Raw genomic sequence first — 16641 nt, 5'->3', positions numbered from 1 at the left:
GAGAAAATATAGATATAGACAGGCCAGGGGCATTGGCTCATGCCTGTAATCCTAACACTTTGAGAGGTTATGACAGGAGGATTGCTTGAGCCCAGGAGCTCCAGACCAGACTGGACAACATAATGAGGCCCGTCTCTACAAAAAACAAACAATAAAAATAAAAACATTAGTTGGCATGGTCGTGCACACCTGTAGTCCCACTACTTAGGAGGCTGAGGTGGGAGGATCACTTGAGCCCAAGAGGTGCTGTAGTGAACTGTAATCACACCACTGCACTCCAGCCTGGGTGACAGAGAGAGGCCCTGTCTCAAATAAAATAAAATGCGTAATTTAAAAATCCTTATTAGCTGGGCACAGTGGCTCACGCCTGTAACCCCAGCACTTTGGGAGGCTGAGGTGGATGGATCACAAGGTCAGGAGTTCGAGACCAGCCTGGCCAATATGGTGAAACCCCGTCTCTACTAAAAATACAAAAATTAGCTGGGCATGGTGGTGTACGCCTTTAGTCCCAGCTACTTGGGAGGCTGAAGCAGGAGAATTGCTTGAATTGCTTGGGAGGCGGAGGTTGCAGTGAGCCAAGATCATGTCACTACATTCCAGCCTGAGTGACAGAGCAAGACTCCATCTCAAATAAATAAATAAATTTTTAAAAATCCTTATTAAAATGTAAAGCATTATTATACTATTTATTGGAAGATGCAAGCAAACAGCATTATTTGTTGTCCAGTTAGTTACCACAGTGTGCTAACCTAGCCAGGAACACTGACTGGATCCTCAAATAGTCAGCTGAGAAGAGCAAAACACTGTTCTATAGCCACAGGCTACACCTCACGCCTTATGAAAAAACACGACCGGGCATGGTGGCTCATACCTGTAATCTCAACACTTTGGGAGGCTGAGTTGGGTAGATCACCTGAGGTTGGAAGTTCAAGACCAGCCTAACCAACATGGAGAAACCCCATCTCCACTAAAAATACAAAATTAGCCGGGTGTGGTGGTGGGCACCTATAATCCCAGCTACTTGGGACACTAAAGCAGAAGAATTTCTTGAATCAGGGAGATGGAATTTGTAGCGAGCTGAGATTGTGCCACTGCACTCCAGCCTGTGTGGCAGAGCAAGACTCCATCTCAAAAAAAAAAAGAGAGAGACAGATGAGGCCAGGTGCAGTGGTTCAAACCTGTGATCCCAGCACTTTGGGAGGCTGAGGCAGGCAGATCACAAGGTTAGGATGAAACCCCATCTCTACTAAAAATACAAAAATTAGCCAGGCATGGTGACACATGCCCAGCTACTCGGGAGGCTTAGGCAAGAGAATTGCTTGAACCCAGGAGGTGGAGGTTGCAGTCAGCAGAAATCATGCCACTGCACTCCAGCCTGGGCAACAGAACAAGACTCCATCTCAAAAAGAGAGAGAGAGAGAGACATTAATTAATATATGTGCAGTTTCAAAGAAAATGTAACTTGTTTTCCCTGGGAGATTCTCAACATGTCAAATACATAATGAAGAAAGTGGCAATGTGGGAATCCAAACAAGCTTCTTCAATTTAGCAGCCTAATAATGTCAGCAGTATTTGTTGCATGTCCCCTAACATATACAAAAAGAGCTATATTATATGTAACACTCAAGTCAAACCATTCTAGATACAAAAATTATTTTCAGCCAGGCTCAGTGGCTCATTTCTGTAATCCCAGTACTTTGGGAGGCTGAGGCGGGTGGATCATGAGGTCAGGAGTTTAAGACAAACCTGGCCAACATAGTGAAATCCCATCTTTATACAAAATACAAAAATTACCCAGGCATGGTACCATGCACCTGTAGTCCCAGTGACTTGGGAAGCTGAAGTAGGAGAGTAACCTGAGCTTGGGAAGGTCAAGGCAGCAGTGAGCCATAATGGCGCTGCTGCACTCCAGCCTGGGAGACAGAGTGAGAACCTGTCTCGATCAATCAATAATTATCTTCAATTCTGAAGTTAAACTTCATGCCAGTCTACTTTCTCCACCAAATTAACCATTTCCTTCCAGCAGATTCAGTAAAAATACTTTTAGAGTCAGTTCAATAAAAGATTATTTTTCAACAATAGTCCAATGAGAATTGCTTCAAAAATATTGATCTTTTCTTTTCTTTTTTTTTTTTTTTGAGACTGTTTTGCTCTGTTACCCAGGCTGGAGTGCAATGGCGTGATCTCGTCTCACCACAACCTCCACCTCCTGGGTTCAGGCAATTCTCCTGCCTCAGCCTCCTGAGTAGCTGGGATTACAGGCACGCGCCACTATGCCCAGCTAATTTTTTTGTATTTTTAGTAGAGACAGGGTTTCACCATGTTGACCAGGATGGTCTCGATCTCTTGACCTCGTGATCCACCCGCCTCGGCTTCCCAAAGTGTTGGGATTACAGGCATGAGTCACTGCGCCCGGCCTGATCTTTTCTTAAATACCAAACCTTACACTGGAAACTTGATACTATCTTCCCCAATCTCCTTTGGAACACTTTTCTTTTTTTTTTCAAGACAGAGTCTCACACTACCACCCAGGCTGGCGTATAATGGTGTGATCTCAGCTCACTGCAATCTCCACTTCCCGGGTTCAAATGATTCTCCTGCCTCTCAGCCTCCCAAGTAGCTGAGATTACAAGCGCCCGCCACCACGCCCAGATAATTTTTTGTATGTTTAGTAGTGACAGAGTTTCACCACGTTGGCCAGGCTGGTCTTGAACTCATGATCTTGTGATTCACCCACCTCGGCCTCCCAAAGTGCTGCGATTACAGGCGTGAGCCACCGTGCCCAGCCTGGAACACTTTTCAATGTGTGGTCGAATTTATGTTCATGTGGTCAATTTCATAGATTTAAAAATATAAGTTCTAGGAATTCTCTGGACAGACCATATTTCTAGAACAAAGGACACAGTACATTCAACATACAATATCTGATATGTAAGTAGAGTTATCCCTTTATGCTTACAATCTGCATTATTTATTTATTTATTTTGTTTATTTAGAGAAAGGGCCTTGCTCTGTCACCCAAACTGGAGTGCAGTGGAGTGATCATGACTTACTCCTGCCTCAAGGCTCAAGTGATCCTCTAGCCTCAGCCTCTTGAGCCTCAGCCCCTCTCGGCTGAGACCACAGGCACACAGCACCACATCTAGCTAATCTTTTAATTTTGTAGAGATAGGGTCTCACCATGTTGCCCAGGCTGGTCTTGAACCTTTGAGCTCCAGCAATCCTCGTGCCTGGTCCTCCTAAAGTCCTGGAATTATAGCATAAACCATAGCACCTGGCCTACAATCTGCATTATTAATATCAATGTCAGCCGGGCACGGTGGCTCATGCCTATAATCCCAGTGCTTTGGGAGACCGAGGCGGGTGGATCACGAGGTCAAGAGATCGAGACCATCCTGGTCAACAAGGTGAAACCCCATCTCTACTAAAAATACAAACATTTGCTGGGCATGGTGGTGCACACCTGTAGTCCCAGCTACTTGGGAGGCTGAGACAGGAGAATTGCTTGAACCCACAAGGTGGAGGCTGTGGTGAGCCAAGATCGCGCCATTGCACTTCGGTCTGGGTAACAACAGCAAAACTCCATCTCAAAAAGAAATTAATATAAGTGTCATTTAATCTGCATGTCTTAATATCAATGCTAAATTTAGCTAGCCAAAACTATAAACACACACTTAATGGCAAGTTTTAATGTTCTGAGTAATAAGTATAAAGGAAGAGGAAAAACCAGAAATAAGAAACGAAATGCAAAATTTAAGAATAGGCCAAGTGGTGAACAAAGCCATGATTGCACTGAAATAAAATAATATTGGCGAGGCACCGTGGCTCATGCCTGTAATCGCAGCACTTTGGGAGGCCAAGGCAGGTGGATCATGAGGTCAGGAGTTCGAGACCAGCCTGGCCAACATAGTGAAACCCCATCTCTACTAAAAAGACAAAAAATTAGCTGGGTGTGGTGGCGTATGACTGTAATCCCAGCTACTTGGGAGGCTGAGGCAGGAGAACTGCTTGAACCTGGGAGGTGGAGACTGCCGTGAGCCCAGATTACACCACTGCACTCCAGCTGAGTGAGCAACAGAGCAAGACTCCATCTCTTTATTTATTTATTTGCCGCATTTCACTCTGTTCACCCAGACTGGAGTGCAGTGGTGCAATCATGGCTCCCTGCAGCTTCAAATACTGGGCTCATGTGATCTTCCCACCTCAGCCTTTCAAGTAGCTAGGACTACAAGTGCACCATTACACCCAGCTAGTTGTTGTATTTTTTTCAATTTTTTGTATAGACGGGGTCTCGTTATGTTCCCAGGCTTGTCTTGAACTTAGGCTAAAGTGATCCTCCCACTTTGACCTCCCAAAGTGCTGGATTACAGGCATGAGCCACCACACTTGGCCTTTTTTTTTTTTTTGAAACGGAGTTTCGCTCGTTACCCAGGCTGGAGTGCAATGGTGCGACCTCGGCTCACCGCAACCTCCACCTCCTGGGTTCAGGCAATTCTCCTGCCTCAGCCTCCTGAGTAGCTGGGATTACAGGCACACGCCACCATGCCCAGCTAATTTTTTTTGCATATTTAGTAGAAACGGGGTTTCACCATGTTGACCAGGATGGTCTCAATCTCTTGACTTCGTGATCCACCCGCCTTGGCTTTTTTTTTTAAGCTAGTCAAGTGCAACAGTGAAAATGAAGAAGAAACAAAGAACCTATAACTAGTTGCGATCAATTAGTTGTAAATACCACTGCACTTGGACCAGCACAAACTCATTCTTAACCTATTCACCTAAAATAATTCTTATTGTGTATTACTTTTCAGGTAAAATGGAGCCCTGGACTTTATTTTAATGACTTGCCATCCTGGCTATTTTGACAGTGTCTTTGTTAACTCGTGTCATACCTTTATGACCTGGTCCTACCTTTCTCATTCAGACTTGCGCTGTTCATTGCTGTCTTCCCAGTTCCTGAAAAGGTACCCAACATGTGAATTGTAAAATGAATTAAAACTTTGAGGGAGGTGTTATTACCATCCTGGCTTTACAGATGAGGAAACTAGGGTTTAGCAAGATTAAGTAACTTGCCTAGGGGTTACAAACCACTAGCCAGAAACAAACCCACATCTGACCACAAAGTCCTTGCTTCTACTCTACCCTTACTGATCAGAATAACTTTTTTTTTCTTTTTTTTGAGATGGAGTTTCTCTCCTGTTGCCCAGTGCAATGGTGTGATCTCAGCTCACCGCAACCTCCGCCTCCCAGGTTTAAGTGATTCTCCTGCTTCAGCCTCCCAAGTATGTGGGATTACAGGCACTTGCCAACATGCTTGGCTAATTTTTTGTATTTTCAGTAGAGAGATGGTTTCTCCATGTTGGTTAGGCTGGTCTCAAACTCCTGACCTCAGGTGATCTGCCCACCTTGGGCTCCCAAGGTGCTGGGATTACAGGTGTGATCCACCATTCCCAGTCAGAATAACTTTTTAATGTTTTGCACTTCTGTGTCTTTACTGGTGGCAGCTCTCTCTTCTTAAGGGAAAGCTCAATTTAAGCTTCATCAACCTGAGCATCTTCAACCTCTGATTCCCATGATGGACTTAAATAGAAACTCTATCTCCTTTGGGTTGTGCCTTCTCCAAATTCTATTAAAACAGCACTTTTAGCCCTTTGCTATACTTACTTACTTCTCCTCCTTTTCCCCCATCTCAACTCTAAACTTCCTGAGGGCAGGAATCAGGTATCTTCAAGTGCCTCTGGCACAAGGTAAGAGTTAAGTAAATATCTGATGAATGAGTGAATTACTCCTGCAAATCCCCGAGATTAAAAGGAAACTTTTAGCTCGATTCCCTAACCACAGGCAATCAAAGACTGTAGCTTTCCCTGGTGTGGGGTTGGCAAGAGCATGCCTCAAATTCCCTGCCCACACCACAAAAAAGCATTGTTGTGCAATGATATGGCAGTTTTTCAAGTTTTGAGACATCTAATGGAAGGACAATCCAGTACAGTTTGAAAACTTTAAAGACTAAACTTAAAATCTATCGCTTAAAAGTGGCCTACCCGGATAGGACACCAGCTCTCAATTTTAAATAATGTTTGACTGGTTCAACTAAATCATTGTTTTCAGTGGTTTTTACATATTTTGAGTAATTTTATTTTTACACGGAGTGGCTTGAAAATGCAACGTCATAAATTTACTATATTGACTTCCTCACAACTTATAAGGACAAAAACTGTCTTATACAAAGTGGGAAAATAAAGTAACACCTGAGTTAGGTAAAAAGGCATTCAATAAATGTTATTATGCTGTCATCTTCCTAAAAGCATAAGTGGCCAATTTAGTCTAACAAATACTGGGAAGCATTTACTACAAGGTTTTCGTTTTGCTGGTCTGAATACTATGTTCAAACTATACCTACACAAAAAGTGGGTTTTTTGTTTGTTTTTGAGATGTAGTCTTGCTCTGTCACCCAGGCTGGAGTGCAGTGGTGCTATCTCAGCTCACTGCAACCTCCGCCTTCCGGGTTCAAACAATTCTCCTGTCTCGGCCTCCCTAGTAGCTGGAATTACAGGCGTGCACCACCACCCACAGCTAATTTTTGAATTTTTAGTAGAGAGGAGGTTTTGCTGGGTTCTCCTAACCTCAGGTGATCCACCCGCCTTGGCCTCCCAAAGTGCTGGGATTATAGGCATAAGCCACCTCGCCTGGCCAAAAAGTGTTGTTTTTAAAAAATATGGTGTAAAGGGTTCAACTGAGGACTACATAAATAGTACTAAATTCAATATTCTGGATATAAGAATTTATAACCAAATGCTTAGCTAGACCAATTTCAAGGCACACATTTAAAATAACAATTTTTTTTTTTTTTTTTGAGACGGAGTTTTGCTCCTTACCCAGGCTGGAGTGCAATGGTGCGATCTCAGCTCACCACAACCTCCACCTCCTGGGTTCAAGCAATTCTCCTGCCTCAGCCTCCTGAGTAGCTGGGATTACAGGCATGTGCCACCATGCCCAGCTAATTTTTTGTATTTTTAGTAGAGACGGGGTTTCACCATGTTGACCAGGATGGCCTCGATCTCTTGACCTCGTGATCCACCCGCCTCGACCTCGCAAAGTGCTGGGATTACAGGCTTGAGCCACCGCGCACGGCCAAAATAACAATTTTTTTAGACACACCCAAACCACAATCTATAATTTTACTCCTTCTATTAACACTAAATTTCCGAGCCGTGTCTAGCCCCACCTAGACATCCAAAATAAACAAGGTTTACAAATAGGATATTATAAAGGTGGGACACGAATTTCACAACTGGTGTACATGAAATCATTTCTGATAAACCAGTATTTTTCCAAATATTCACAAGCTGATTTATAAGAAACTGAAAATTATTGTGCCAAGTTGGACTTCTGGCCTCTCGGTTTGATGATTGGTCCTTCCCTTCTGTCTTCCTCTGCCAGGAATACTCTCCTGACTCATCCCTGCCTGCCTATGTCCATCACTTCCTTGGAGAACTGGCTCAGGGAAAAAGTCCTGCCTGCCTAATTCCATCTCTACTAACTACTTTCTAACTTTGCATTCCCTTGGGACTTAAATACAGTTTGCACGACATAATCACCAACTTCATCCCTTTCCTTCCTATAAGTTGTTTTGCATTTTTCTATCATTTCTCCAATAAGAGACCAAGAAGGGACAGCATCTTCTTTCATATTCTTTTCAACACAGCTAGCAATAATCACCAGTGAAAGAAAGCTGACCTCTCAAAAATTGCTAAAGAAAGCAACTGACTTTTCGTTTACAGTTTACTCTATCACCTCCAATATGCATGAGTCCTTAAAGGAGAGGAATTTTATTTTTGCCTTACTTCAAATTCATCATAAAAGATCCAACTTACAAATCACATATATAACTTAATGTAAAGAATAATCCTGGTTATTGAAAGTTATCTTGTGATTTACCATTTCAAGTTTCTTACAAAAGCCGTAATAGTCTTGAAGCAGCGCGCCTGTGAGTGGAAGGAAGCTGGCAGCAGACTCTTGCAAAAGGGGCAAAACTCTAGTTGGCAGTAAATGTTCAAACACGTGATCCTCCACTGTTAAGGTTCATTAACCACACAGACTTGCTGTTTCAGCTTTCTGGCTTCAATGAAGTGCTATGATCTCCTTTGGTTATTGTTGAGAGCCAATGATGGGTTAAATTCCCATAAATTAACCAGCGCTTTGGTGGTTTGCCCAAGTATACCGCTGGCATCGGTGTTGGACTTTTTTTAATAGACCTGCCCGCCCCGAAGAGCCAGAGTTGAGTGAGTTAAGCGCCAACCCGGCACTTCTCAGCGGGCAAACGGAGACAGACCCACTCGAGCCGTTCGCTCTCCCTCTAGTTCTTAGTGTCAGCTTATCCGGCCGAGGGGGAGCTTCATGGGAAGCTGCTTTTTGCCCAATCTCAGCCGAGTCTTCCTTAGGGGCTGCAAGCCACACTTCGGCGGCTGCCCAACTTTTCCTGCAAGAAGCATCCGTTTTTCCACACTCTAAGTTCCAGAAACCCGGGTTTGGGAAGAGACGGGGAGAGAACCGGCTCGCCCCGTCGGCAGGGAAGGAACAAAGTGAGCTCCCGCGAGCCCAAGCCGCCGCGGCCCGCCCACCCTCCCGCCCCGTCGGCCGGCCCCACTCACCCTCCAGCAGCACCTCCTTGCCCGCGCGCTTCAGCGCCTGCACGGCCTGGTCGTGGGTGGCCTGGCGCAGGTCGGTGCCGTTCACCGACAGGATGGCGTCGCCCAGCCGCAGCGCCCGGCTCTGGTCGGCGGCCAGCCCCGGGAAGATCTTGGAGATGAGGATCGGCATCCGGTTCTCGCGGCCGCCCTTGATGCTGATGCCCAGGCCGCCCGCCTCTTGCTTCACCACCCGCACACGGCGCACGGGCGGCGACGCGCCCGCCTCACCCGCGGGGCCCCGAGGCGGCGCCGGTGGGCTCGGGGGCCCCAGGCCGCGGCTCGGGCTCCCAGGCAGCGAGTCGCCGGCGCCGCCGCCGTTCGGAAGGCCGTTGAAGGCGGCCGCCGCGGGTCCCAGAGCGGGCTCCAGCTCGGCCGCGGCGCCGTCGCCAGTCAGGCTCAGGCTCTCCCCGCTCAGTTCCGCCACCACTCGGACCCAGCGCTCCCTCAGGAGTAGCTCCACCAGCCCAGCTTTGGTGGCCCGCGTCCACACCGCCATGGCCGGCCCCTCTCCAGCCGCCGCAGTCGCCACAGCTACCCTCATTCCAGTCAGGCAGCCTCAGCGCTTCCCCCTTCCCGCCCGGAGGGGCGGGCCCGGCCCTTCCCCGGCGCGATTCATTATTCATGATGCCACGCCCACCTCCCGAGGGGCGGGGCCGGCGCAGCCGCTTCCGGGAGGTGCAGAAGCTGTCGGATCCCTCGCTTGTCGCCGGACGCGGGCAGCCCGAGTGCGGTGGGACTGCATTTCTCATCCTCCTTCCATTGGCTCCCCACGGACCCGCAGAAACTATTGACCTCTACCGTGCAATTCACGGAAGCTGCCTGGGCACGAAAAGCAAAATCAGCTTGGAGAAGCACTTTGCAAGCATGCAAGACCCGGTGGCACGTTCATTCTTGCACTGATTGGTTCGCACCCTGTGTACTGAGCGCTCAACCAGGGACTCCGGCTCCTTCTGAGGCCCTGTAGATAAGCGCAGTAGTACCAGCAACAGCTGAGAGTCTGCGGTCTAGTGGGGAAGGAAAATACAGAACCAACCAACTAGGTGTGATAATACGTGGTTAAATGACATACAGAAAATGTCCCCAGAACAGTATAAAAGGAACATTTGGGCTGGGCGCGGTGGCTCAAGCCTGTAATCCCAGCACTTTGGGAGGCCGAGGCGGGTGGATCACGAGGTCGAGAGATCGAGACCATCCTGGTCAACATGGTGAAACCCCGTCTCTACTAAAAATACAAAAAATTAGCTGGGCATGGTGGCGAGTGCCTGTAATCCCAGCTACTCAGGAGGCTGAGGCGGAAAAATTGCTTGAACCCAGGAGGTGGAGGTTGCGATGAGCCAAGATGGCACCACTGCACTCCAGCCTGGGCAACAAGAATGAAACTGAAAAAAAAAAAAAAAGAAAGGGAAGAAAGTCTGAGAAGGGGCCTGATAGAGGAGGCTCATGCCTGTAATCCCAGCACTTTGGGAGGCTGAGGCAGGTGGATCACTTGAGGTCAGGAGTTTGAGAGTAGCATGGCCAACGTGGTGAAAACTCCATCTCTACTAAAAATAAAAACATTAGCTGGGTGTGGTGGCAGGCCCTTGTAATTTCAGCTCCTAGGGAGGCTGAGGCAGGAGAATTGCTTGAATCCAGGAGATGGAGGTTGCAGTGAGCCAAGATCACGCCAGTGTACTCCAGCCTGGGTGAAAAAGTGAGACCCTGTCTAAAAACAGAAAGTTTGAGTGCATGATAGAATATGTTAGGATGAAAGGAAAAAAAAAAAACAAAACAGGAAGTTTGAGAAGAGGGTGAGGGTGGGAGTGGGGAGGATCATGTAAGTCCGCATCCCCATGCCAAGGCCCAAGAGCCAGGTGCACCAAAGTCTGAGACCAGGAGAAGATCTATGTCCCAGCTCAGGCAGAGTGTGAATTCCCCCTTCCTCTGCCCTTTTGTTCTATTCAAGTCTTCAACTGATTGGATGCTGCCTCCCCATATTGGTGAGGGTGATCTTTAGAGTCTACCATGGAAAGGCTAATCTCTTCCTGAAACACCCACACAGATATACCCAGAGGTTATGTTTTACTAGTTACCTGGGCATCCCTTAGCCCAGTCAAATTGACGCAAAATTAACCATCACAGATGGTTACTGAGGAAGATGCCAGAATTCCAATGTGAACAGAGCATAAGGTCAGTGGAAATGGGAGGATATGAGTATGAAAAGCGAAAACATCAAAGAGTTTGGACTCGACTTTGTAGATCTGACTTTCTTAGCCTGCAGGCCATGGCCTTTTGTTGGGGCAAGTGTACATGCACATTCCCAAAAACTGTATGCAAAATTTGGTCTCTAAGGTTATTTTTGAAGCCTGTGATTCATCCAATTGGCAGGAAGGTGCCATGACCAAAGGCCATGAGCCACTGCTATGCACACTACAGAGCCTGGAGTGGCTGTAATCCAGATACAAGTGATGCAATCCACCCAGCTCTTCCAGCTTCATGGATTAGAACTGAGAAAACTGAGGGCCAGAGAGCCAAAGATGAGAGACCACAGCCCAAAGTCTACAGGAAGGAGGCAGAGACAACTTAGGACTCCCAGCCTCCAGATCCAGGGCTATTTTCACTATACAGTACCCCTCAAACTTCGAAAATATGGTCCAAGTTGGGCACAGTGGCTCACGCCTGTAATCCCAACACTTTGGGAGGCTATGGCTGCCAGATCATTTGAGGTCAGGAGTCTGAGACCAGCCTGACCAACATGGTGAAACCCTGTCTCTACTAAAAATACAAAAAAAAAAAAAATTAGCCAGGTGTGGTGGTGCATGCCTGTAATTTCAGCTTCTTGGGAGGCTGAGGCATCACTTGAATCTAGGAGGCGGAGGTTGTGGTGAGCCAAGATCACACCACTGCACTCCAGCCTGGGTGACAGAGTAAGACTTTGTTTCAACAAAGTAAAAATAAATAAAAAATAAACTAAGAGTCCAGAAAGCACACCATTAAGAAAGCAAGCTCGCAGCAAAATCATGAGGTCAAGGTGTCCTCTAACTTTTCTTCAGCAGCAGTAGCAAAAAATTGCCATGTTTTCATGTGGGCAGGGACAGGGCAAGCAGAGGGAATGTATACCAATTCCTATAAAAGGGGCTGTAAACTTGCTTGCTCATGAAGTGCACATTAAGGCTCGTAAACTGTGCCCACGCACCACTCGATGAACGCACGTTCATGTGCAGGCAGAAACTTCTGAAGAGCCTCCTGTAACAGGAGTTAAAATAATAAATATAGAGGCTGGGAAGTGTCCAGAGCCCAGATGAAGAAAGAATTCAAAATGAGAAAAGTATCTTACCAAAAAAAAAAAAAAAAAGAAAAGATAAAATCATTACAGCAGAATCCTTTTTGCAATTAGTGGAGTTGGATTTTTCAAGCTGCAAATGTCAGCAAAAGCTCAACCTCTCCAGCCCTCTCCTAAATCAACTGCAGAGGCCAGCTTGCTGTTCCGGCAGGTCCCACTGTGTCCAAGTGCACCTGCGGTCACAGACATTTCTGGCTTTGCTCCAGCTGAAGTGTGAGCCCCCAAAGGGCCTGAGTTATGTGAAATTTCTGCTTATTAGAGAGCATTTGGCAGCTGATTCCTTAGAGTATGAGCACTATTTTTAACACTTTTGCATTTGTAATCACCCAGGGGTTGGGCACTTGAGGACACCTTTACTAGCAAAAGGGAAGTGCTGGGAATTCTCTCCAAGAGTATCAAGACCTTTCCATCAATAGACCTGGAGTAAGTCACAGATCTGCTAGCTAATAGTGAGGGCACTTACATAAGACAGCAAGTTATATAACAAAATATTTAACCCTGGAAGTAGATATGGAGATAGATTCGTGTTGGAATTACTTGGGAGTTTTTCCTTTAAATATATATATATATATATATATATATATATATATATATATTTATTTCCTTTAAATATATATATATATATATATATAGAGAGAGAGAGAGAGAGAGAGAGATGGAGTCTTACAGGCTGGAGTGTGGTAGCATGATCTTGGCTCACTGCAACTTCTGCAGCCCCTGGGTTTAAGCAGTTCTCCTGCTTCAGCCTCCCAAGTGGCTAGGATTATAGGCGGCTGCCACCACGCCTGGCTAATTTTTGTATTTTTAGTAGAGACAGGGTTACGCCATGTTGGCTAGGCTGGTCTCGAACTCCTGACTTCAGGTGATCCACCCTTCTCGGCCTCCCAAAGTGCTAGGATTACAGGCGTGAACCACCGCACCTGGCTAAAGATTATTTTTACATATTTCCATAAAAAAATCCCCCAACAATTGAGCTGTATCTGCAAGGCCTTCCATCAGAACCAAAATGAACCTATCAACCTTCCCTTTCATCACTACTTTCAGATAAGCCAAACGCTTTCAGTCAGTATTTCCCAATGATGCCTTGCACATTGTCTAAGTCCTTCTTTCCAGACACCTCCTGCCCCCTTCGGCCAAATTCCCTAATTACCTAGCAGGATTTCATTTCAGCTTTCCCTGACTACTCAGTTCACTGGAAATTTTCCTCTGAACAATTTAATTCTGTTCCTGACTGGTTTGCCCAAATAGATTATGAACTACAGGAGGGCAGGGACCACCCATCAATTTATATTTGTTCCCTACTATTCCAAAAATATTGCCTTGCAGAGAAGGAACTCATTAAACATGACTGATTGAAATTCAGTGCCTTCTGTGCTGTAGCCTTTTCAAATAATTTCTCTGAAGGTTACTGGTTCCTTGCAGAGTGAAAATTACCATCTAGGAAATCTCAGGGAGTCAGTGGAAATCTACTTGCTGTGGATAATGATCTGAAATAAAAACAGTACACATCTGTTTCTACACTTTCTTAAAGAGAGTGAGACAAGCTAATTCTTTGAAGAATCATGTTACTTTATCTACCTCTAAAAAAAGGAAATGGTGGCCACGCACAGTGGCTCATACCTGTAATCCCAGCACTTTGGGAGGCTGAGGCGGGCAGATCACCTGAGGCCAGGAGTTTGAGACCAGCCTGGCCAACATAGTGAAATCCTGTCTCTACTAGAAATACAAAAATTAGCCTGATGTGGTGGGACACACCTGTAGTCCTAGCTACTCAGGAGGCTGAGGGATGAGAATCACTTGAACCTGGGAGGCAGAGGTTGTAGTGAGCCAAGATCACGCCATTGTACTCCAGCCTGGGCAACAGTGAGACTCTGCCTCAAAAAATAAATTAAAAACAAGCACCCACTGCTGTTATTATTACCAGTTGACTTTCAGCAACACCAACAATAAAATCCTTTGACAGAAACTCTTGGCTGGACACAGTGGCTCAAGCCTATAATCCCAGCACTTTGGGAGACTGAGGCAGGAGGATCACTTGAGCCCAGCCTGGGCAATATGGTGAAACTCCATCTCTACACAAAATTAAAAAATTAACTGGTTGTGATAGTGGGCACCTGTAGTCCCGGCTACTAGGGAGGCTGAGATGGGAGGATCACTTGAGCCCAGGTCAAGGCTGCAGTGAGCTGTGATCAGGCCACTGCACTCCAGCCTGGGTGACACAGTGAGGCCCTGTCTCGAAGGAAAGAAGGAAGGAAGAAAGGAAGGAAGGAAGGAAGGAAGGAAGGAAGGGAGGGAGGGAGGGAGGGAGGGAGGGAGGAAAGAGAGAGGGAAGAGCCAGAGGGAGAGGAAAGGAAGGAAGGGAGGGAGGGAGGGAGGGAGGAAAGAAGGAAGGAAAAAAAAGACAGAGAAAGAAACTCTCCAGCTGCGAGTCTATACTTTAGGAATGAGTCTGCCATAATACCATTTGATTCCATGCTTAAAGGGCAAATGGCCAAATTAATTTCAGTGACAAACAGATCTTGTATAAAGCTACATTTTGGCTGAAAGAGAGTATAGATTGCCAAGAGTCCGTCAAAGGAAAAGAATTAGTGGATCTGGGGCTGGTTCCAAGGTTTGAGTGTTGTGTAATTTTATAAGGAAGGAGGGCCTCAGGCAGAATTGCAGCCCTTAGCAAGCCTGAAGGTCACTGCCACAAAGGAGGCCTGATGCCAGAGGAACAAAAGCAGGAGGCACTCAATTACTACTAAAGAAACCAAAGAGAGAAATAAGCTCATAAAATAACCGATCCAATATCCAGCTTTGAAAAATCATCCAGGCATAACTCTTCCCCACTTAGAAGACAGTGTGATCAGTTATCCCTTTCAATGAATAGTACTACTTTACCTTCCAGTAGAAATATCCTGCAATATATTTTCTCTCCAGCACAGACATGTAGCAAAAGAGAGAAAGGTGCATATGTCCTTTAGCTGATGCAAGCACATTTTTAATTGATCCCACCAAGATAAATTACTAACCATCTGAAACTCGCAAAAATGGGTTAATGATCTCATACAGCATGACTATGAAAACCTACATCTGCTAACCACATTCCTAACAGGAAGCAGCTGGTGACAATTTGTAGCGCTGTGACTTTTTAAAGGAAAATATTAGCAAGGACACATTAAACAGAAGTTTAGTTTCATTGAATCCACTTAGTTACAGAAAATCAGCAACTTTTTTTTATTGACAATCATGGAAATTACATAATTTGTCATGAAATTCAAAAAATATCTAAAAATAAAAGTTGGCCCAGCATGGTGGCTCACACCTGTAATCCCAGCACTTTGGGAGGCCAAGGCAGGTGGATCACTTGAGGTCAGGAATTTGACCAACATGGTGAAACCCCATCTCTACTAAAAATACAAAAATTAGCTGGGTGGGGTGGTGCACACCTGTTATCCCACCTACTTGGGAGGCTGAGGCAGGAGAATCACTTGAACCTGAAAGGTGGAGGCTGCAGTAAGCTGAGATCATACCACTGCACTCCAGCCCAGTCAACAGAGCAAGATTCCATCTCAAAAAAAGGGGGAGGGAAAAGACAGTTTGGGATATTTAAAAACAAAAAAAATTAGCCAGGTGTGGTGGCGTGCATCTGTAGTTCCAGTTACTCTGGATGCTGAGGTGGGAGGATGACTTGAGCCCAGGGGTTCGAGTGAGACTGCAGTGAGTCAAGATCGAGCAACTGAATTCCAGCCTGGGCAACAGAGCCAGATCTTGTCTCAAAAAAAAAAAAAAGTTCTGTTGTTGAGGCCACCTGTATAGTACTTTGTTAAGGCAGCCCTAACAAACTTATATAGACCCCAAGTCGCCTACACAATAGCCTGATTTTTGCCTCCCTAATTTCCAGTCTCTTTTGCCCCTTACACAAATGGGCATTTTTACTGTCATTCTGTTGAATGTGTGAGTGACTCACAACTGTGTTTTCCACTGAATGAAAATTCTGAACCACAGACTGGAAGGCCCATCCCAACTGCCAACTGGTCTTACTTCTCACTACATGTTGGCTCAAGGACTCTGTATTGAAAATGACTTTTCTTTTCCACATACTTAACTGTTTAGCTTCCTTCTGTGGAAACCACTCTATTTTCTCTCTCTCTCTCTCTCTCACTCTATCTGTGTGTGTGTGTGTGTGTGTGTGTGTGTGTGTGTCAGGGTCTTGCTCTGTTGCCCAGGCTGGAATGCAATGGTGTGGTCCCGGGTCACTTTAGCTTCAACCTCCCAGGCTCAAGCAAGTCTCCCACCTCAGCCTCCTGAGTAGCTAGGACCAGAGGCAAGTGCCACCACACCTGGCTAATTTTTAAAAAATGTTTTCGTAGAGGGGCCGGGCGTGGTGGCTCAAGCCTGTAATCCCAGCACTTTGGGAGGCCGAGGCGGGTGGATCACGAGGTCAAGAGATCGAGACCATCCTGGTCAACATGGTGAAACCCCGTCTCTACTAAAAATACAAAAAATTAGCTGGGCATGGTGGCATGTGCCTGTAATCCCAGCTACTCAGGAGGATGAGGCAGGAGAATTGCCTGAACCCAGGAGGCGAAGGTTGCGGTGAGTCGAGGTCGCGCCATTGCACTCCAGCCTGGGTAACAAGAGTGAAACTCC

The 16641-nt window shown here is 46.1% G+C and overlaps 1 protein-coding gene across 2 annotated transcripts in view; it reads right to left on the bottom strand.

Moving 5' to 3' along the window:
* Positions 1-9245, bottom strand: part of SNTB2 (syntrophin beta 2) — a 129761-nt gene extending 120516 nt beyond the window's left edge. For both annotated transcript variants that reach the window (XR_008478117.2, XM_035281622.3), the window contains exon 1: positions 8649-9245. Coding sequence is in view for 1 of the 2 variants with exons in the window: in XM_035281622.3 (XP_035137513.1) it covers positions 8649-9228 (580 nt within the window). In the remaining variant the exon portion in view is untranslated. The remainder of the gene's footprint in view (positions 1-8648) is intronic.
* Between the last annotated feature and the right edge of the window lie 7396 nt (positions 9246-16641).

Source organism: Callithrix jacchus, chromosome 20 (genome assembly GCF_049354715.1).
Source record: "Callithrix jacchus isolate 240 chromosome 20, calJac240_pri, whole genome shotgun sequence".
NCBI classification, from domain to species: Eukaryota; Metazoa; Chordata; class Mammalia; order Primates; family Cebidae; genus Callithrix; species Callithrix jacchus.
The sequence above is the reverse complement of the archived record's forward strand: the minus strand, read 5'-3'. Positions and strand labels throughout refer to the sequence as shown.